General features: G+C 41.6%; 1 protein-coding gene across 1 annotated transcript; it reads right to left on the bottom strand.

Annotated features, from left to right (window-relative positions):
* Window positions 1-16,859: 16,859 nt before the first annotated feature.
* HTR1B (5-hydroxytryptamine receptor 1B) lies at window positions 16,860-22,466 on the bottom strand. The gene has a single exon (XM_042446950.1). The coding sequence runs from the start codon at window positions 21,750-21,752 to the stop codon at window positions 20,598-20,600; it is 1,155 nt and encodes a 384-aa protein (XP_042302884.1). The 5' UTR covers window positions 21,753-22,466; the 3' UTR covers window positions 16,860-20,597.
* Window positions 22,467-23,958: the final 1,492 nt, after the last annotated feature.

Raw genomic sequence — 23,958 nt, 5'->3', positions numbered from 1 at the left:
GCAAGCCTGAGTTCATTCTGTGCTTTGGCTTTTCTGACTTTACCCCTACACAGGCTCACTATTTGTTTGAATTCCTCTTTGGTGATTTCCCCATTTTCCCATTTCTTATACATGTCCCGTTTAAAACTTAGCTCAGTTGAAAGTTCTTTAGTCATCCATCCTGGCTTCTTGAGACATCTCCCATTTTTCTTCCTCACTGGAATTGTTTGAAATTGTGCCTCCCCCTTTTAAGAAACTCCCATCTGTCTGGAACTCCCTTCTCTTTTGGTATTGCTGACCATGGGATCACCCCCAGTATTTCTTTAAGTTTACTAAAATCAGCTTTCCTAAAGTCTAGGATGTGTGTCTGACTATGCCTGCCTTCTCCTTTCCATTGTATTACAAACTCCAGGAGTGCATGATCACTCCCACCTAAGGATCCTACCACTTGCACTCCATTAACTAGATCATCCCTGTTGGTTAGGATCAGTTCCAAAATAGCTGATCCCCTTGTTGCCTCTTCCACCTTTTGGACAATGAAACTGTCTCCAAGGCAAGTGAGTAATTTGCTAGACCTTGAGGATTTGGCTGAATTTGACTTCCAGCAAATATCAGGATAGTTGAAATCACCCATCACTACTACATCTCTCTTTTCTGAATGTGTGGTCATCTGTTCTAGAAAGACATCATCCAATTCCTCAGTCTGACTTGGGGGGTCTGTAGTAGACTCCCACAATAACATCCCTGTTGTTTCTCTCCCCTTTAATTTTTATCCAGATGCTCTACACCTGGCTTCCATGATTGATGTCCTGGATCTCTTCACTGGTGTAAATGTCCCTGACATATAAGGCTATTCCTCTTCCTTTCCTGTTTGGCCTGTTTCTCTTGAAAAGGTTATACCCCTCTATTTCTACATTCCAATCATGAGACTCATCCCACCAGGTTCCAGTGAGGCCAATTATATCATATTTGCTTTGTTGTGCTAGGAGTTGAAGTTCATCTTGCTTATTCCCCATGCTCTGTACATTAGTGTAGAGACATCTAAGACCATGTGTTCCCTTTACTTGTTGCCTGTGAAAGTTCTTTTGCCTCCCACTTTTGGGTCCTTGCACTGTTTGCCTTGTTCCCTCTGTGTCAATTTGACTATTTTCTCCAGCCCTTTTGCCTTCCAGAATACTGTCTCCCTCTCCCACATAACTCAGTTTAAAGCCCTCCTGATCAAATTCTTGAGACTATTGGCAAAAATGTTTCTGCCAACTGGTGTGAGATGCAACCCATCCCTTGCTAGAAGCCCCTCCTCATGGAACCACAGCCCATGGTCCAAGAATCTTGGACCATGGCGGCACCATCTACGTTCTTGGCAGCACCATCTACGGAGCCAGTTATTTACATCCGCTATTTTCTTCTCCCTTCCTGGACCATGCCCTTCAACTAGGAGAAGAGATGAGATGACAACCTGTGCATCCATCTCTTTCAACTTCCTAACCAAAGCCTCATAATCCCTTCTGAAGGCTGTGCCTTGCAGTATCATTGGTTCCCACATGAACCAAAAGAAAGGGGTAATGGTCAGTAGGCTTGACAAGTCTTGTCAGCCTCTCTGTCACATCACGGATCTTTGCCCCAGGGAGACAGCACACCTCCCGAGGCATCTTGTCAGGCCCACAAACCACTGGTTCAGTGCCTCTCAGCAAGGAGTCCCCCATGACCACCGCACGCCTCCTCCGAGGCTTAGCAGTGGCTATTCTCTTTGGTGGAGCTCTCTGGGTCCCCTGCGCTGTCCCTGAAATCTGTCCTTGCTGCTGTTCCTCATCATTCTTGATAGGAGAGAGAGATGGAAATCGATTTTGTAGCTGCAAGCTCACAGAATGTTCCTTGGTTTCCCTACTTCTGTGTGTGACACTCCACCAACTATCTACTTCTTTTGCGTGTGAAGTGACCTCCTCCTCCCCAGCAACTTCCTTTGTGTGTTTCCCATCCAGGATCATCTGGTCTGTTCTGGTCAGGAAAACCTCTTGCTCCCTATGACGCTGAAGTGTAGTGACCTGGGCCTCCAGCTGCTGTACTTTCTCTTCTAAGAGGGCTACCAACATGCACCTGCACTTAGTGCAGGTGAAGTTCCCCATATCCCTAAGCAAGAAGACAAACATCCCACAAGTGTTGCAGGTGACTGCAGCAGGACCTTCAGTGTCCATATTGAGAAGTCTTAAGGAGACACTGAAACAAGACTGTCGGCTTCCCCTGCTAAACTTGGCCTTTGTCCCCAAGCTCTGTCACTGAGTTGAAGTCACTGGGCCAATAGTTATGTAGAGCTCCTGGCTACTAGCTCCTTCCAGAGGCAAGTCTCTGACTCACTTCCTCTGAGGAAAAGTCCCCACAAGCCCCTTAAGGGAAAAAAAAAGGGAAAAGAAAAGTGAAAAATTTAAAGAGCCCCCCCCCCCCTCCAACAATGTTTTCAGGTCAGCTTCTCCTCTATTCTCCAAAACCTCCCTGACTATAAAGAAAAATTAAAATTCATGCGCCGTTAGGCACGCGCCTCTGCCAACCTTCTGTAGAATTAGGGTTCAGACTCCTCCCAGCAGTGACTCCCAAAATGCAATAGCTCAAAGTCTAAGGTTAGATCTCACCAAAAGCACATGGAGAAGAAAACCAGCCTTTTACTCCTTGAAGGAAATGAACTAGAATCCCTCTGCCAGCCTTCTGTAGAATTAGGGTTCAGACTCCTCCCAGCAGTGACTCCCAGAATGCACTAGCTCAAAGTATAAGGTTAGATCTCACCAAAAGCACATGGAGAAGAAAACAAAGTACTTTCTCTTCTTTCTCTCTCCCTCCCTCTAAACATAAATGGAAAAGAAACAAGAAATGAACAGGAACAGTATAATAATACATAAACACTTATGAGCATATTGGTAACACTGAATCAGTTTAATGCCAGGATGACCAGAATCTTCAGTAATCATGTCAACTGCACTATTAGGACACAGAGGTCAAAATCCAGTTGATAGTCCTAACTCGATTACACCTATTAACTGCTGAATGGTACATTAAGTCAACACTTATGTAAATCCCATTGAGCAGACCTACTGAATCAATGGGATTTAAATAGGTGATGACTTACAACTTTGCAGTTAATTCAATTGGCCTAGTGTAACTGGGAGTAGCAACTGGATTCCGGTGGTCAGACGTTCCAGAACATCTCTGATCCAATACTTGCTTTCTGAATCTGCATCTACTTGAATTATTTTATTGCAAGAGTATGAAGAAAGGAAATTTGTTTCCTACAGCATTAGCAGCCTTCAGTCACACTGCAATCCTATGCCTGAGTAATGCACACAAAATTGGAACAGAAGCATCAGAAGATGACTTATATTGAGTCAAATGACTGCCCATTCTTTCCCATCCCTGTTTGAAGATGCTGGTGTTTACATGAGACATTCTGTATGCAAAATGTATGCTTTGGAGTAGAGTACTGTTCTGCATTGAAATGCTTAATGAATCCCAGTCAAGCTGTTGATGAAGTAAATAAATGGACAGCAATAACACTGAGGAGTTGTCACAGACAGTTTAGCAGATGTTACAAGTGACTTAACCTCCAATCTCCCCTCAGGACTAGATCCCTGAGATGAAATTTAGTTTGTAAGGACTTAGCAAATGCTGACAGACAAAATTAATGGTCAGTCAAAGGTCCAAGCAAATATATGACACATAACAGATTCTCTATATGTTTAACCTCATAATCATTAGTCCGCCTCATAACCTGGAATTAATCTCATATGTAACAAAATGGAAACCACACACTGAAGTCTGTCATAGAGGAACTAAGGCTGCATTTGCACTGGAGAAACAATGCAGTTTGACCTTGCTTTAACTGCCATGACTCTATACTATGGAATTGAAGGGTTGGCAGTTTTGTGAGCTCTTTAGTCTACTCTATCAGAGAGCTCTGGTGTCATAACAAACTACAAATCCCAGGGTTCCATAACATTGAGCCATGTCAGTTAAAGCAGTGCCACGCTGCATTACTTCTACAGATGCAGACCCAGTTGACTCTCAAACCCCCTTCCCCTTTTGTTAATCAACTAAAATTTGTCTAACTATAGTAAGACCTCTGTTGTTCTAAGGCAGTGGTTCCCAAACTTTGGTTGTCCAGAGATTTTGGATTCCCAGAATTCCTGACTGTTGGCCAAGTTGGCTGGGGCTTCTGGGAGTTGATGGCCAAAACACCTGGAGGGCTCAAGTTTGGGAATTACTGTTTTAAAGTCACCTAAATATGTAAGAGGTGAGAGGATGTGAAGAGATGCCAGTAATATTGCAGATACCGTAGAAGATCTAATTACTGTCTTAACAGGTGAAATTGGGAATCAATACATCAGAAACTCCAATAACTAAGGTGCTAGTGGTTCTGTCAGTAATATCCCAAGGGCACTGGACATTCCTGCAATGGACACTACTTTCCTAGCCAGAAAATTTGTCTGGCTTCTGTGTAGTAAATTAGGGGGAAAGAGATTAGATTTAATATATTTCTTGGAGTGGTGGAGCCAAGCAACTGTGACTTAAGTCTTTGAGGTTTTTACCTCCAATAAAGGTAACATCTTTTAAAAATATAAATTGGGACTGCATTTGGATGTTTTACCTAAACAGCATCTAAAATTGGCTATCTAAACTGAAGGATTTAGCGTAGATGGACAAATTGTCTGTTTTGATTAAAGAAAATTCATTAACAAGATTTTGGAAAGTTTGGAAATTGTTAATTGACTTTTTGAGAAATAACAAAGCTGATTTGCTGATCGTTGGTTTTATTAGTTAATAGGAGTTAAATATATAGATGAAGTGTAATGAATTGGAACAATAAAGAAGGGTGGCTTGTAATGAATCATACCTGCAAAGGAAATAGCTGGAAGTCATATTTTAAAAAAAATATTGTTGTGTTAGTTGTAGTTTTTGTTGTTAGTAGTTTGTTTTATCTATAATTTGTAGTCTTTAGTTGTTATTTGTATCATTTGTGGGGGGTTTTCCTTTATTCTTTGTACTTTTTACTCAGTAAAAATAATTGGGGGAATAAAACAATCCCTTCAGCTAGTTCTTGAAACAATAACAAAGAACAGATTGTTTTACAGATACATATGAGGTACAATTTTTTCCCTGATGCTTCTAAGAGCTCTTATTCAAGAAGAAAAGTATTACTGTCTATATTTAGTTGCAACATGTGACTTTTGCATCTCTCAAAACTAGATTTTTTAAAGACAGTAAAACATTTGCACTTCTTGAAGATTTTATGGAATGGCTGGCGGAAATTATAGCTTTTAAAAAAGAAGAAAAATATAGAAGGGACTCATTCAGTCATGTGAGGAATGGATGGAGCAAGGCAGAAAGCTCCTTAAATCTCAGCTGATCTCTCAAAAACATTATTTGGCTGAAGGCCTGATATGGCAAACAATCCCAAGCCTGGGCTGCTGTGCATTCACAATCTAATTAAGTCTACTTGGTTTAAATATATCTAGTCTGGGCCCAGTCCTTGTTTGCTTAATTTCAACCAGGTGTTTCAAGATCTAAGACCTATTCCACACAGACAAGGATTAGCACAGCACTGTGTGAACTAATAAAACATCTCTAAGTATGCTCTGCACTTCCTACATATTGAATTAAGGAATACAGTTTCCAAGATATATAATATGGCTCTCAGGTACTACTGAGTCACAGCATTGCTCTTTTTAAAAAATAATCTCTATACTCCTACTTTAATTAAGTGTGGGAACTCAGAAACTATGCCATATCAAGAATTTTGTCTGCATAGTTTCACTGGAAGTTCCATTAAGGATAATACCAGCATAAAAATTTAGAGGCATGCAATTTGGTGTGCTGACAGGTGAAAAAGAGGGAACTTTCAATTTTCCAAATATTAGATCTGTCTGCTGAATAAATATTTTCAGGATTGTATTATTAGGCCTGCTTGGGACATAACACAAAACCATGGATTTCCAATGGTCTGGAAGCTTATATTTCCAGTTTTGAACAAATCACATATCCTGTGACATTCAAATTTGGGAGAGGGGGGAGTCATTCATTTAAACTTATGAAACCACGGTTTGATCCTGGCTTGTCTTTACTTGAGTTTAAACAAATATAATTTCCTGGGTTCTGATTCAGTGGGGGGAACTATGTTTGTTTAAATTCAGAAGTGAGTTTCTGATTTCTTCCTTGTGTGTATAAAAGACTGAAAAATGACAAGAGATGAGCTTTACCATGATTTGCTCTTGTTTCAGAAAACCATTATTTTCCATTATGTCTGCACTGTGCCCTTGCCAACGTTGCCTAGATTTTTGGATTTTAAGGTCTTGCAGTGTTTTGGGGCAGTATGTGTGTTCATTTTTTTTGTTTTGGCTATTTACTGTTGATCTATACAATCTAAGGCAGTAATGGACTGGATGAGGAAAAACAGACTGAAATTGAATCTAGACAAGATGGAGGTACTTGTTGTTGGGACCCTAATCCAGATATAGAGATATGCCAACCAGTCTTAGACAGGGTCACACTTGCCCAAAAGGACAGTGTTAGCAGCTTGGGAGTGGTCCTGGACTCATTGCTTCAAATGTCAAATCAAATAAATGTGACGGGCAGGAGTGCTCGTTATCAGCTTTGGCTGATACGCCAGCTGCATCCTTTCCTGGAACCGGGGCACTGGAAACTCTGGTACATATGCTGGTAACCTCATGACTTGACTTCTGTAATAAAGTTTGATTCATAGACTTTATGAAGAAGGAAAAGTTAAATGTTTCTTCCAACTACTTTTAAGTCCCATTGATTTCAACTGAAAATGAAGCATGCCCTTAGCTCTCCCACTGAAATCAATGGGGCTTCAAAGTGCTTGTCTCTGAAGAATCGATCTCTTTATTTGGCATGTCTGAAGTAAGTGGGATGTATACTGGCATTCACATCTTGAATTTAACCACTTGTAAGTAAACATCTGTGGAACATATCTGCTTGGAAAGCATGTTTAATATCCAGCCACTAGAATTGCCTGTCAAATTTAAAATGTTTCTGTGTTAAATTGAATTTAATTTTAATTACATTATTTTATCATGCAGGATTTGCATGACTACCCTATGTAGTATCTGCTCCAGGGCAAAAACTGATGATAGTATATATATTACCATTTGGCATACCGATAAGACCTATTAAATCTATAGAGCTTCCGAAATGTGGTTGTAATCATAGAGTGGCACCATAATATATTTCAACGGACATTAGCAGACTAAACATAGATGGATTATATGACTGAAGTATCATTATGAGAAACAGCTTGTCTGAGGATTACAATGAACAGTAGTAGCATAGGCAATTAAAGGGTCAAGACAAAGTAAACAGGCATCTTATTGGTAGAAGCAGTTTATAAAAGATCCCATTTTATAAATCCCAATTACCTTAAAATCCTCAGTAGCCCTGCTCATGTTTTGCAGACTTAGGGCCATGGCTTCCTTGACTGGTTTTATCCGTATGTAAAGCAGTCTTCCTCTCTTTCTACTGCCTTCTACCTTCCCCAGCATTATTGTCTTTTCTAGTGAGTCATGTCATATGGTCACAGTATGAACAGTTTCAGTTTAGTCATCTTGGCTTCTTGGGAGAGTTCAGCCTTGATTTGCTCTAGGATCCATGTATTTGTCTTTTTAGTCATCCAGTAAAGCTTTTCTTTCTTTTTGACTAGAGATACGTATTGTCTTTTTGCATTCTTCCCTCACAATGTCCTTGGCTTTAGTCTGGAGTTCTTCCGGCTCCCAGTCAATTATGTTTAACAGTGCAAATCTACTTTTTAACATTATTTCTATAGGGATGATCTTGAGGTTGTATTTTGGCACAATGATTAAGTGTTCTCCTTTAGCCTTACTCTAATTTTTTGTATTAGCAGCTCTTGGTCTGTGTTAAAATCTGCTCCCAGTATTATTTTTACAGGGAATGGAGCTTCTCTAGCTTCTGTTTCCAATTACATAATCTCTCTTATTTCTATATTTCTGTATATAACTACCTCTTTGGTTGCCTGAAGAATATGTCTGTAATGAACAAACTGTTGGCTACATTTAAAAAAATTCAGTCAATTGCTCTCCTGCTTCATTTTTTGAACCTAGGCCAATTTTTCCAACAGTGTTTGGTTCTGCTTTGTTTCTCACTTTTGCGTTCCAATTGTCTATGATTCACAACATGTCCTGTTTTGGTGCATGATCAATTTCCTGAAGCCTTCTACATAGCCATGGAATCTTTGAATTTCTTTACCCCTGTATTTGGAACATAAACTTGGATTACAGTTATACTGATAGATTTTCCCTGAGGTCTTACTGATGGTATTTGGTCAGACTCTGCATTATATTAATTGACTGATTTTGCTACATCTCTCCGCATAGTTAATGCTACCCCATTTCTTCTTAGTTTCATTTCCTGAGTAAAACACTGTGTAATTATCTGACTCAAAATGTGCCATTCCTATTCACTTGAATTTGCTCACCTCAAGTATTGCAATGTTTATACATTCCATTTCTTGTTTTACAATATCTAGCTTTCCCTGACTTGTGCTTTTCACATGCCATGTTCCTATGTGTTATGCAGCTTCTGACTTTTCTTTCAGCTTGGAGCAGGTTAACAGCTTAACATTCTTTTGGCTTGAGTGCAGCTGAGTCAGCCATATTGCTACTTATAGTTGTCCTCTGCTCTTCCGCAGTATCTTGCTGAATGCCATCCAGCTTGGGAGGTTCATCTTCTGCCACTGTCTCTTGTTTCATTTTGGATTGCCTCATCATAGGGCTTCCAGGGTAGAAGGCTTCAGTACTGATGTTGTCTCTGAGAGATCCTCTGGCAGTGTCACCCCCACTACTGCTATCTAAATTATTAATTCAATATTTATTAGATATTAAGAACAGATATTAAGATAAATGTAGATACGTTGTTATTGCAACTACTGCTGATGTTGTGCGCCTTCAAGTCTTTTCTCATTTACAGTGATCCTCTATCATGAGGTTTTCTCAGAAAAATTAGTTCATAAGGGGTTTGCTGTTGCCTTCCTCTGAGGTGAGAGAGTGTGCCTTGTTCAAGGTGGGTTTTCAGGGCCTAGCAGGGACTCCAAGGTGCTCAGTGGGTTTCCATGGCCTAGCAGGGATTCAAACCCTAGTCTCACAGAATCCTAGTCAAACCACTATACCAAGTTGGCATTGTCACCCAATGGTGCCAAAGTATTATTTTAATCTCATTCATAATCTCAAGAAACATCCCCTCTCTTTTTCTTTAATAGTGCTACAAACATGGGCAATCTGGTGAGTGGTATGCATTTGCAACCTATTGGGGACACAGTAGCAACCATTTGAAAGCCTGCCCCCATGACAAATTAGCCATGGAGCCACCCTCATTGTAGCCCAGAGCATGTTATTGAGTTGGTTTATCCAGCCCAAATTATCTGGTCCTTCTTTGTTCTGTTTTCAGCCCAATTAAGCTAATAAATTGCTGCTCGTTTATATTATTTCAGTGGTATATTATACTAATAGATGTATTTACCTCTCTTTATAAGTATAATGACTGCATATCCTAACAGTACCATAAAGTAATTGTATCTACTTTCCTAACACTTCTCTGTGGTCCGCCTAGTTGACCAATGTTCTCTACATATGGGCACAGAGACTCAGGCTGTGTAGATCAAACTGATGTAGGGTTGAAAAATTAATGTGACAATCACCTTGCTTTTAAACTGAGCTATGTAAATCTACAAAGACAGAATTTACTTTAGTTCCAACAAAAATATGCCAACAAATATGGAAAATAAAACAATGGCCTAAAGTTGGAAATGATCAATATATATTTCCATTTCTAAAAAAAAAAGGAGACACAAAAGAGTGCAGCAACTACAGGACCAATTCATTTATTTCCCATGCAAGCTTAAAATTCTGCAGTAAAGGCGCGTCCTATATGTGGAGTGAGAAATTCAAGAGGTGCAAGATGGGTTCAGGAAAGAAAGAGGGATCACACTGCAAATATAAGACTACAGCAAAACCTTTGCATAGACCATGAAAAACTATAGACTGATCTTAAAGAAATGGGTGTACCATTACACTTGATTATCCTGATGCATTACCTGTACTCAGAACAGGAGGCTACTGTCAGAACGGAATATGGAGAAATAGAATGGCTCCCAATCAGAAAGTGGGTCAGGCAAGGCTCATTCTATCACCCTATCTATTCAGTGTATGGAGAAAATATCATATGCAGAGCAGGTCTCGACATGGAAGAAGTGAAGTGAAGATCAGAGGAAGGAATATCAATTATCATATGCAGATGACACCATACTACTAGCAGAAAGACTTGAAACAATTACTAAAAAAAGTCAGAGAGGAAAGTGCTAAGGCAGACTACTTGAACATTAAATAAAAATAATAATAACCACAGATTTGCTACAGGAATTAAATACAGATGAGGAAGAAATTGAAACAGTTAAATACTTCCTATACCTTGGATCAATCATTGATCAGAATGGGGATTGCAGCCACAAAATCAGAAAAAGACTAGGACTGGGAAGGGTAGCTATGAAATAACTAGACAAAATCTTCAAGTGCAAAGATATTAAATTGAATACCAAAGTTAGGAACATCCAAGCCATCGTATTTCCCATCACAACGTCTGAATGTGAGAGCTGGACACTGAAGAAAGCTGACAGAAAGAAAATCAACTCATTTGAGATGTGGTGCTGGAGGAAAGTGCTACAGTTACTGTAGCTAGCCAAAAAGATCAAAAAATGGGTCTTAGAACAGATCAAGCCTGAGCTCTCCCCTGGGAGTCAAGATAACCAAATTGAGACTGGCCTACAAAAGCCACATTATGAGAGGAGATGACTCACTAGAAAGACAATGATGCTAGGAAAAGAGGAGGGCAGTAGTAAGAGAGGAAAACCACATACGAGATGAACAGACTCAGTCAAGGAGGCCATGGTCCTGAACCTGCAGGATCTGAGGACATTCATAAATTTGCCATGTTGAGGCTAACTCAAGGGCAGTTAACAACATCAATGTAAAAGGTATCTCAGCATCAATACCATCAAGTAGTTTGGTAAATGTTTGTGACATCCATCTGTTTAATTAAGCTATGCCAAAAACTCACTGTCTCTCTCAAAGTAAAAAAAACTTAAATACATAAAACTTGGATGGAAACCAGAAGGTCGTTTTTTACATGAAAAAGGTGAGTTTGTTTTGGTATGGAAAAATAATTCCTTAATATTTAGTGTTTGTCTGCCCCTTCATGACATTAATGCAACACTTGCTTCCAGTTGGTTGTACTATGTTCTACTGTGAAAAATAATAATAAACCATGAAGACTCCACAAACCTGAATGTAACCCACCCTGTCTTACAAAGCATACCCCTAATACAAGAACAGGCTGGGCTTACCCACTTAGATTCATTTAATCACACCCTGATGAAAGATGAGGAAATTCTTATTAGACATTTGCTGTTTCTGCAGTTGTTTCTCCGATAAAACATAGACTAGAATGATCTCTTTGGTGCGTTACACACCGCCATAAGGAACATCCTTAGGACATCCCATTTTGAAAAAGGGGCAACTCTTCCAGACACCCCTTACCCTATTACGGACAGAGTCCGTAACAAATGGCGGCGGCCGTTCCACACGGCCACCACCATTTTGACATAGCGGACGCTCTGCGTCCGCACGTCATGGCCCAGAAGTGATGCCGCGAGTGCGCGCTTTGGCATTTGCAGCGTCTCTTCTGGGTTGCCGGAAGGAGCGCAATTTTCGCACTCCTTCTTTGCAGCACAGAGGAGTCATGCAGTTTGGCTGCTGTGACTCCTCCACGCTGCAACCGGCAGCGGCCCGAGACCACCCCTTTTGGGAGGTCTGTAACGGGCCCTAGTCTCTCTGTTTGTGTGTTTGAGCATGTTAGATGAGGTATCCTGAAAATCTATAACATAGGAGTTTATCACATGAAGGAGATCAGGAATCCTAAAAAAATTGCATAATTACATGAAACGGTTTCACACGTCACACAAAACCCACCATTAAAGTGATCACAAAGAAGTATTAGTGCACATCTTTTTACTTTCAGGATTTCAGCGACAATGCATTTCTGATATCAATTTATTTGTGTAATTGCGTTTGATAATCATTCACACAATTACTTGCCATTTTTGCTTTATTTGTGGGATGCTTTAAATGCACTTTAATCTCTCTTTAATACCAACATTAGTCCCAGTGTGATAAACTCCATAAACTGGTTGTAACTGCAACTTACCTTTAACCAAAAATTGAAATGAAGTGCTTGCAGCTTCCTTTAATTTTGACAAGGAAAACGGAAGTGGTACTCTCATTAAAATGAGCACCCACTGAAATGAGTGGTACTCCCATTGAAATGAACAGACGGTGGGCAGTAGCAGCAATTATTATTTGGGTTTTAATCTGACTTTTCAGGATGCGAAGAATGTTGAAGCAAATAGGTGGTAAACAAATTTGTATTTCTTGAAATGTTTGTTTAATGAATTTATCCAATTTGTGGTTTGTGAGGCTGTTAACAAAAGCACTATTATATCTTTTGGTTTCCTATTCTCCTGAGGGACACAAGCCTCAGATTCATTTTTCATTTCAAATTCACAGCAGGTAAGTGTGCACAAATGTTAAATTAATATTTGAGTTTGTGTGGCGGGGGGGACACTATACGAACATGCCTTAGGGTGCACCTGTAAAAATAATGCAATTTGACACCATTTTATCTGCCATGGCTCCACCTCAGAGAATCTTGTATTTGTAGTTTTGTGAGGCACCGGCACTCTTTGGCAAAAAGGTTAAAAACCTTTCAAAACTACAAATTGTGGGATTCCATAGGCTGGAACTATAGAACTTAAAGTGGTGTCGATGTACATTATTTCTACACTGTAGATGCACCCTTAGTCATTGGAGGGAAATTACGCACAGGAAAAGTACAGAACAAAATCCACATAAATTTGGATTTGGAGGTGAAATGGGCTCCTACTTCTGCTTTTTCCACTCCTCAATAGAAAAAGTCACTTATGCAAGACTGGAGAGGGGCTGCATAGCTCAGTGGCAACATACATAGTCCACCTGCCCAGGATCATAGTTTCAGTTCCCAATACTGCCAGTCAAGACTGTCATGGTCCTCCTGATCATGGACCAACAGTCCAACATGATAAGTGGAAGCTTCCTATATTTCTAGGCTGAGCACCAGCAAGAAGTTGAGGCTTTCATATTCAAAATCTCTATTCACTGCACTGCAGTGGTTTATAGTTTGTGTCTGCAATGTCTCCAATATCCAGATTATAACCACTAGTTAAGTTTCACTTATTTTTAATTTTTGTCTCCTCCAGCTGTGATTACTGCATACAGAGTGTAATATTTTTTGCCAAATAATGTAGTCAATAATTCTTCCAAACATCTGTTTCAGAGTTCAGTGGGGAACATTGTTCCCTGATAGTATATCTCTATTGCAGCTAATAATGCATGTTACACTATCTCATATCATGAATATACTTATTTTTATTTCCATAACCAACATCAAAAACTATCAGAGATCTGTTTGCATGATCTTGCAAACTGTGATTTTTTTAATTAAAAAAATGCTTATCTAAGACAAATGTATGCCGTAATTCAACAAAATGTTTATTTATTTATTTTTTTTAAAAAGCAACGTATAGAGAGCTGAAGATCCAGAGTATCAATCTATGGGGCTAACTGTACATGTAGGATTCTGATGAGCAAAGCACTCTGCAGAATTTCCTACTGCTATTCCACCCAGAAACTAGTGAAGGCAGTATTTCCTAAACTTGTTGCACTACTAAGGGGTCCCAATGCATCAGAAGACTGTGCTCATGCATCTTTCAAGCTTGTACTGAAGAAGGCATTTTGCCATGCTATTGTGCTGTAAAAAACAGAAAAACTTCAGCTGCCAAAATTATTCTTTTACCCAAGAGTAGTCCTGTTGTTTGTTGCATCTAACTACTTTAGATAAGTCACAATGCTCCAATACAATGAATGATAAGCACAATATATTCATCTAGACCAAAAACACATGACAGACTAGTTTACCACTTAGACAACCTTTGGGCTAGCCCTTGCAAAAGATTGGGAGCTTTTACCTCCCTTCGCTGAGGCAGAGAGGTTTAAAACAGATGAGAAATTACTGGATACATTAAAATACTCTGAAACCATATTCTTCCAAACATGAACAGAAAAATGATTGCATGCATTTATATGACTCCAAGACAGCACTGCTAGTATGAATTTCTGCATGGCCAACATTACCACCCTAAGATCAGCTTCAGTTGTGGACAAGACAGTTTGCCCAATGAAGAGATAAGACACAAGCTGCACAGCTCCCCCCCCCTTTAAAAAGGCTACAGTTGTGGCAAATATATTATATTTAACATTTCCATATTCATCATTTATGTTTCACCTAAATAAATAAGGTGGGTTTTGATATACAACCAGACACCAGTTTAAAATATGACTTTACATGTCTCAGCAAATAATACAGAACCTGGCCCAATGGTGACAAAAAAAAAGTTTGGCAGTGAAATTAACATGGTTAATTTCAGCTTATCCTCCATACACTTTTATTGTCTTAATGAATGAAAATGTATGAGAAAATGTATATACCTATTAGAAAAAGCCATACTTTGGAACAAATGTTCAATAATTGTTAAATAAAGTCCAAAACGTAAACTTTGAAAATATTCATTATAAATTGGCTTTAAATATTACTGTTTAGCTTGAAGGAAGCATGTAATTTACCTCGTAGGTGTACAGCATCCTTTACATGAGTATAGAGGAGCATGTGAGCACTAGGGCTGACTCTGCTTAGCTTCCAAAATCAGAAGGGATCTGGTGCCCCTTTTTTAACGGTATTTACTTAAAGGCACCAGATCCCTTCTGATTTTGGAAGCTAAGCAGAGTCAGCCCTAGTTAGTACTTGGATGGGAGACTGCCAACAAATACCAGATGCTGTATGCTATATTTCAGAAGAAGGAACTAGCAAAACCACCTCTGAGTATTCCTTGACTAAGAAAACCCTGTGAAATTCATGGGGTCACCATAAGTCCACAAGCAAGTGGAACGTACATATACATAGAGGAGCGTCCATGGGGTTAATAACCATACATTTGGATAAGGAGGAAACTTCTGTATCAGGGTCACACTAACCAAGAGCTTCTACATGAATAACAGTAAAGTAACAGCAGTTCTAAGAAAGCAACACTGGTTACCTCAAATACTGAAGATGAAAGACCTTTGCAAAAGCAACATAAATGCCTTCTAACTATTTTTGCATCTTTGGCATTAAGAAATAATCTTATAATATAGAATATATATATATATAAATCCTTGCCATTAAAAAAATTTTACAAATTGATAATGACTTACAGAACAATTCCCTCAAATTTGCATTTGTAGGCTTCCATACAGAAGACATTAAACTTTACACAGCAGAAATCCAGGGTTAAATAGATCAGGAAGCTCACACACTGCACAGTGTCACACATGGTGTCCACATACAGACAGTTCCTTTGTAAACTGATCTTCTTTATATCTGCAGATATTTCAAGTTACAGGTTACAACCTACAAGTGTACAACCCATATCCATATGAACACTGTTCCCAAAGGGAACATGTGGAGATTGGGATGGAGAAAATAGATATGGGTGCTGTTTCTTTTCTATGTATTTACAGTCCCCAGATTAGGATTTTCAATCATTCTTTGAAAATAATATGCTTTCAATGGGACTAAAGCATGACTGCCTTCTGCTGAAAAGGACTGTAATGTGGGAAGTGCTCTTTAAATGCTTAGAATGCCGCACTCAAAACTCTGAACCAGTTGGCACCATTCACATCAAAAGGATTTCCAATTTTTCTGCTAAAACACTACTCCAAAAGCAGCTAACAAGAATCTTCAGTGCACAAGAAATGAGGGCTCAGTTCCTCATTTGGCTGGCAAGTACAGCACATCAATCAATACTGTTTAAAGTATTCTCATTTCCAAGCAAAGCCTGTTATTTCAATGGATGAAACTTTCAGAAAATGATTCACGCAGAATGGAATATTTGGGGGGCTAGCTTAATAGTTGTGTATGAACTTATGCTCTCCCAAGGTTGTGTGATCATTTCACAAGCACACACATACAGAGCCCACTTTCTCACTTGGTGGGTGGGGAGCTAACTGACCTTTGTGCAATTGGTGAGCTCTAGACCATAGTCTCTGTTGTACAATCAGCTACACAATTGTGGGATTCATTGTAACTGCACTGGTGTACATTGATGCTAAATGGCCATAAATGTTAATCTCTCTAAAGACAGCCAACTATTTTAAGCCAAATGGAGTGTCAATCTTTTTATTCTCAGCAGTAAATTACTCTGTTACGTATTTGGTCTTAGTTATCTAACTATAGTTCAAACTGAAGAGAAAATAAGCACTGTAATTAGATGTTTCCAAAGGGGGATGCAAATTAGGTATGGGGCAAGGGAACTAGACAACCACATTGTTGAAGCTAAGCAGATTTATGCCTGAACAGTGCCTGGATAGGCGATCACCTGGGAAACCTTGTTTCTGGTGCCATGTATTTCTGAGGCAGAAATATAAAATAAAGTTAATATCAGCAAACTTCCATGGACCTGAGCCTTCTTCATTAGATGCATGGGTCATCCTAGCATCTCATTCATTCCATGCATCTGATAAGGTGGTTTCTAGGTCCACAAAAGCTTGTGCTATAGTAAATTTATTAGTCTTTCAAGTGCCACGGGACTGTTGTTTTAACAATCTGGTTGCAGACTACAGCCAGCAATTTCAGTCGTGATTAGCCACTCTTTTCTAGTGACTCATCATCAAATAAGTCTTACCTGTAAAAGAAAACATGGTGTCTCCAGTAACCCATTAAATAGTCACATCAATAGTAAAGCAATTTCTGTCAAATGCTGTTCAGAACACAGTAAAGCTTTTTTATTGTTTGATTTTCTGTTACAGTTAGGATGGACACTCGCAACGCAATCCTATCAAAGCAAATGAAACATACCATATTCTGAATTTTTAATTTTGACTGCTGGGCTTATTATGTAGAGATTACCTATCTAATCTTAGAAAAATAATGAGTAAAAATATATAATGAAATAGGATAAATCTTCAGTAGCAGCAGGTTTGTTTTTTTTTTCCAGATTCAAATTAAGCATTTATTTTGCAGATAATATAGTAGGAGGAAAAATCCCACTCCTTCAGTGTCCTGTGGGATCACAACACCAAACAGTCAGTGTTTCAGATTATTTTAGATTCCTTAGTGTTTGATGAGGTAACAGTGATACAGATATGAACTAATCTATATAGTCACGACATTAAAGGGCTGTTTCTTTTTATATCCAATTAATTAAGAAGATGTAGGGATAAGACTTCCATGTTTTTCCTCCTGTGTTCCCAAAGCAAGAAGCGCAAGGTGCTTCACTTACGAAGGAGACTGTAGTAGTGCAAACAATATGAATTATTATGAGATAAGCAATTCATTCTCTGTGTCAGGCCCAGCCATGTGAAGCATTTTGACTGAATTCAAGATCTCATTGTTACAATATCCAGATCTTCTATTTTAAAAATAGAAATATATATATTTCTTGAACAACTTTCTGGTTTTCTCAAACAACCAACTTGGAGTAGCTGCACTGTTTCATGCATGGTTCATTAAAAGCAAAGTTTTATTCCTCTGGCCCTTCAGAATGAGATTAGCAACTCTTTCCACTAAAAAAGAAGGAAGGGAATTAACTCCAAACATTGTGATACACAGACAGACACCTCAACTTTGAGTGTATACCCATGAAAATCAGAAGTGCAGGAAAGAGCTTGCCAAATCAATACAGTATTTGTTCTGTTTCTTTTCCAAGTCTGGTGAATGGTATTTCTTTTTTATAAGAACTGAATGAAAATGTCATTGAAAATCCAATCCAATTTCGTCTACATTTTGGTTTAATATGAAGGGCAAGTGCATGTTATTGCATTTATTCACGTTTATTCTGCACTACCCCTTGCTTGCTTTCCTTTACTATCCTTGCTTCTGTCTCCTCTCTGACAGCATTTAGACTTTAAGACCCTTGGGGCAGAAATTTGTTTGATTTGGGTGGAGTGTTACTGCCATACTCTGTAAAACACGTTTCAATAGGGAAATGGAAGTGAAATTTCATGAATATTCTATGGTTGTGGAATATTGTATTGTAGAATCTTGTAGACTCTTGTATTCATGCAAGAGTAACCCCTCTTTTGGTGGTTGTTCCAACACAGTGGTGTCTGGTAATTTCCATGTCAGTGGGGAAGTGAATTTGCTCCAGGTTGCAGCCTCAACTTCAAAGGAGAACACTAGACTCAATAATTTAGATGGCTTCTTAAAGTTTGGATGGAAATATTGAGTAGATTCACCATTTATTAACATGGATTCCACCAGCTACCACTGGATTAACATTGGATGGGACAGGATAAAGACTGCTTTCAGAGAGGTGGAATCCCTTATTGCTAGAACAACGCTCCAGATCTTGGGAATAAAAGGTCTTCTTTCCACACACACACAATTCTTCACTAAACAGGCTCTACAATTAGGGATTTCATTTTGAAGTATGATTAAAGGACAGCATTACTTCCAAATAGTGGTTGTTTATTTCCAAATAGTGCCCACATGTAATGGTAAAAGCAGAGGCACAGGGAGCCTTATTTGGATTTTTGGACAATTCCTCACACAGAGTCAAAGGAAGATATTTCTAGTCTTGTGCATGATGGAGACAAACAACACAGTGCTCAGACAAACCATAACGTTCTAGTCAAAATCTTTCAAGTTTTTATGACCAACCATGTATAAAAAGCAGGTATGGTCATTCTTTAGCTATGGGTAGAGCCAAAGCCCAGGGGAGAGCAGAAAGGGCACATTTATTTGGGAGGGCTTTCAGTTCAAACCCTGCTACATAATAAAAGCTGCTTTTATAAGTTCACTAACTTGCAGACTGGGGTTGTGTAAAGTCAGCAGGCTCCCCTGCATGAATTACATAATTCAGGACAGATTTAACAGGATTTTCTAAATACCGTGTTCATTGAAGGCAAGTAATAAGCACTGTGCAAATCTGATCTTTTGCACCACAGCAGATACAAAGGGGAACTTTACAGGTCTCTAAGTACTGATGCTGGTGGAACTAGTTTTTCTTATTGCTTTACTTGGGTGAATAATCTATATGGTTTAGAATCCTTCCTCCAGTTGTGTCAAAGATTTCTGAAATGATTGGGGCAGAGGGAGCGATAATGAAGGAATTTTAAACTGTACATAAGGGTTCTTAACTAAAGTGTTGCAGAAGTATTTCTGGAAAAGAGAGCAGGTCCCTTAAGGTGCCTAATATGACATGAAGCTCTGAAGTGGAAAGAATATGCTTATGAAATCAGAGTAATGGAAGACTCCTTTGCACTGGGGTGGAGGTGGGAAGGTGGGTTTTTTGTAAAAGAAATAATGAAGGCCTCTTAATGTGTCATTTTAGTCATTATAGGAATAAACACCAGATGTTTTTTTTTTCTAAGACAAACTAACAATGTTGAGCTAGTGAGCTAAGGCAGCTTTAAGAAAGAAAGAGTTGGTGTTAAACGATCTCTGTGTATTAATATTAATATGTGAATTAACAGAAGCTTTGTGTGTGAGTCATCCGCAAGATGTTAGGAACATATAGGCATTAACGGAAAAAAAGAAAATAAAAACAAAACTGCTTGCAGGCTTTGACACCCAAATGTGCAGGCTGACATGCATGCACTCGTACAAACATATACACATACACACTATTTGATTTCTTGGTTACAGTTTGGCAAGTTGTTAAACAGAAAGGAAGACAACACCAGTACAAAAACCACAGATAAGAATGAGTTGCTTTTCTCATGCTGGGCTCTTCTGTATTTGATTCACTTCCTCACTGTTTCTCTAGCCTTTTAAACTATAAGCAATTCAGGGAGCGCTTAGCATTATCACACTACTAGAGCCAATTCTTCCAGGTCTCTCTGTTCTGTATGACTACTAAGGTTTTGAGCAGCATGCGCAATTCGCTTACAGTCCACTCTGCATAGTCTTTAAATAAGCAAGCTAGCAGGGGGGAAAAAGAAGTGAAACATTGGCAAAGGGCTTTCAAACACAGATGGCTGAGAGGCAAGGATCTCCTGGCAGAGGAGACCAGATGACAAACTTTTAGTTCAGGTCACGCTGGGTGGTGGAGATGTCTCCAAAGACGTTGTCCAAAATCTCTCCAATTCCTACCACAATGGCTCTACCAATCCAGAAGAAATAATCTTTTTTATGGCCCAAACTATTTCCTTCAACAATGGTAGTTAAGTGGGAGTATATTTAAGTGGTGTCAGCATCTCTAACCAAGGCTCAGAGGTTTTATAACTGCTTCCACACTGAAGGAGAAGCTACACTATGTTTGCATGCTTCTCCCCTGCAATGAACTCCATTTTGCCATTCCAGATATCTCTTTCCACAGAGACAGTAACACAGGTAAGAATGATCCACCTACCTGCAGAACCAGACATACAAAATGCATTCAAGCCTCCTGCCCTGGAGAATTAACACTTAACTGCCTTCAAAATTCAACTTGTGCACCGAAACCGTACCAACTTGTGAAAGGCCTGCTTGAAGTCTTCATTGGACATGGTGTAGATGATGGGGTTGATCAAAGAGTTAAGATATCCCAACCATGTGAAAAAGTCAGAGATGGCCATGTGGAACCAGCAAGCATCTTTACAAATAGGCAACACCAAGGTGATGATGAAGAAGGGCAGCCAGCACACAATGAAGGCTCCTAAAATAATCCCTAAAGTCTTGGTGGCTTTCCGTTCTCTGGCAGCTGTCAACTTCTTTTTTTCCAGCAAGGCATCCGACACCTTCACTTTGACCTGGTTCATATACACCGGAGACCCTGTTTCACTGGAAGCTTCGGAGGCCTTGCAGTTTATGGAAGTAACCGAGGAGGTCGACCCAGGGGAATCTGTTATCAAGTGAGCTCGGGTTAACCTTTTCCCCGTGTTCTTTGGCGTCTGCTTCAGGATTCTAGACCTGGCTTCCACGTAGATCCTCCCGTAAAGGATGATCAGCAGCAAGGTTGGCAAGTAGAAGGCGCCCACCGTGGAGTAGACGGTGTACAAGATGTGATCTGTGTTCACCATGCAGTCGGCCATCTCGTCGGCTTTGGACTGGCGCCAGAAGAAAGGGGGCATGGAGATGGAGATAGAGAAGACCCACACCAGGGCGATCATGACAGCCGCCCTCTTGGGAGTTCTTTTGGTGGAGTACTCGACGGCGTCCGTGATGGCCCAATACCTGTCCAGGGCGATCACGCACAGGTGGAGGATGGAAGCGGTGCAACAGGTAATGTCCGAAGAGAGCCAGATGTCGCAGACCACCTGGCCCAAGGTCCACTTCCCGGTCACGGTGTACATGGTGCTGATGGGCATGACCAAAATGGACACCAGGAGGTCGGTGACCGCCAGAGAGGCGATGAGATAGTTGGCCGGCGAGTGGAGCTTGCGGCTCTGGTAGACGGTGGCGATGACAAAGGCATTGGAGAGCATGGTGGCCAAGGTGATGAGGGCCAAGAGGACGGCCAGGACCACCTTCCAGGAGAGCGGGGTGCCATCTTGGTAGACGGGGCTTTCTTGGGGGCTGCAGTTCTGGGCCGGGTGTGAGCCGTTTGAGGGCTGGAACCCTTCCAGGTCTGGTTGGCAGAGTCGGCCGGGCTGTTCCATGCCTCAGCAACCCAGGCAGGGCGCCAGTGCCCTCTCCAAGTGCCACATCTCAGGAGAAGCCGGCTTGGAGAAAGGCAAGGCAAGGCAAGGAATGAAATGGAGGCAGGTAGTCTTGGGCAGGGAGGGGGGAGGTGTGAGGAAAGAGAGGGGGCGAGGGAGCACGTGACCAGGGCTCAGCCAATGGGGAGGCCTCCCGCGCTCTGGCCAGCCATGGCTCCCACCAAGGAAGCCCCCCCAAAAGAAGCCCAGCCTCTGCCCCTGGGCGCTTCCCAGCCCCGCTCCAAGCGGGAGAGGCCAGGACAGGTCAGGGGCTTCTCCCCACTTTCCAGGCGGGAGGAGGGAAACGGGGACAAGGGCTGGCCTCTCCTCACCGCCAAGGAGGAGAAGGAGGCGCCGCCAAACGGAGGAGCTTCAGGGGAAAAGGCGACTGGAGCCCGAGCCCCTTCCTGGAAGTGGATCCAGTCCCTCTCTGCTCCTGGGCCAGGCTTTGGAAAAGTCTTGGGGGGCTTCCTCCTCCTCCTCCTGGGCAGAAAAGGCACAGCCAGCCCCGCTCTTGGAGGCGTCGGGAAGGCGTGCTTCTAGAGTCCGGCTCCAAAGCGGAGGCCCTCTGGGGACTCCCTCCTCCTGGAGAGAAAAGGCTCCTCTGAGAAAGGCCCCTCGGGCTCCTTTCGGAGCCCCCCCCCCTCCTCCTCCTCCTCCTCCTCCTCCTGGGCAGAGAAGAGGTCAGCCCCTGCTTTCTGAGCCTGGCTCCAAACGTTTGGAGGACCGTCTGAAATGGAGGACAGGTCCGGGAGGAAGGGGGAAAGGAGGAGGCCGGCTCCCTTTGCCTGGGCTGAGGGCGGGAAGCCCCTTCGGCCTCTCTCTCTCCGGAGCCCCAGTCCCCCAACTTTTTCTCTTCGGGCGCCGAATAGGTTCCTCTGGCTCTTCTTCCCAAGTCTTGCTCTTTTCCGACGGAGGGGAATCGCTCCTGGGCTTCTCTGGGCAAGTTTCTCCAGTTCTGCCACTGCTTTCCCTTGAGGCTGAGAGAGTGTGACTAAGGGCCGAGCCCTGGCTGCCAAAGTCCCCCACTCCCTCCGGCCAGAAGCAGCCTTCCTCCGGGGCTCTGCCTTCTGCTCTGGCCGAAGGCTCTCCCAGGCCCTCCTCCTCCTCCTCCTCCTCCTCCTCGTGGCCGCTCTCTCTCACTCTCTGGGCTCCGGCTCCCTCTCCTCTCTCTACTCGCTCTCTCTCTGGCTTTGGCTCCGTCCAGGGAGGAGTCCGCTGGGTCCTAGCAACAACGGAGTGTCAAGCCAGGTCCAGGCGGCTCCCTTTTGAAGGGCTCCTCCTCCTCCTCACCATCATCATCATCACCATCAGCGTAAGTTGGCTGAAGATGGGCGTCCAGAGCAAAAGGGAGAGGAGGGCGAGGAGGGAGGATCCCTTGAGTAGTATCTCACTTGTAGCAGCCTTTTGGGAGACCCTAAGAACAATGTGACTATCATGCAGAAGGATCTTGATGTAGCACCTTTGAGGCTGAAACTGAAAGGGAAAGAGTTGGCAGCCTAAGACAAATATTGGGAGCAGCAAGTGCTTTCTTCCAGACCCGAGCTTGTTTCCTCGGCTGCACCAGGCAAAGGAAGGGACCTGGCAGAAAGAAAGAAAGAAGCTGGTAGACTGAGCTCTCCTTTAGACTTCTGAGCCTCCTTCCTCAGGGACAGTGGATGCAAAGGGATCTTGGAGCACCCTAAAAGTGAAAGAGAGACGTTGGTAGCATGGGCTTATTTTCTACTTCCTCAGGTGCAGGCTTTGCAAGGGGGATCTTGGAGCTTCTTTTGAAGACCGAGAGCCGAAACAGACTGCAGAAATAATCCAACTTGAGACCGCTTGAACTGCCCTGGCTCAGTGTTAGGGAATGCTAGGAACTGTAGTTTTGTGAGGCATTGAGCCTTCTCTGTCAGAGAGCTCTGGGGCCACAATAAACTACAATTCCCAGGGTTCCCGAACACTGAGCCAGGGCAGTTAAAGCGGTTTCAAGATGGATTATTTCTGCAGTCCGTCTCAGCCCTGAATGGAAAGAAAGAAGCTGCTGGTGCGCAGGAGCTTTCCTATAGACTTGAGCCTCCTTCCTCAGGGGCATGCGGATGCAAAAGATCTTGCAGCTCCTTTGACTGATGAGAGAAAGAAGGTGGTAGCAGGAGCTTCCCTGGACTTGAGCCTGCTTCGAAGCGAT

The sequence above is a fragment of the Sceloporus undulatus genome, chromosome 1 (assembly GCF_019175285.1).
Source record: "Sceloporus undulatus isolate JIND9_A2432 ecotype Alabama chromosome 1, SceUnd_v1.1, whole genome shotgun sequence".
NCBI lineage: Eukaryota > Metazoa > Chordata > Lepidosauria > Squamata > Phrynosomatidae > Sceloporus > Sceloporus undulatus.
Note: the sequence above shows the minus strand (reverse complement) of the source record. Positions and strands in the feature narration are given on the sequence as shown.

Bases quoted from the DNA above. Each gene is read 5' to 3' on its own strand.
- HTR1B (XM_042446950.1), bottom strand. From the start codon at position 21,752: ATGGAACAGCCCGGCCGACTCTGCCAACCAGACCTGGAAGGGTTCCAG.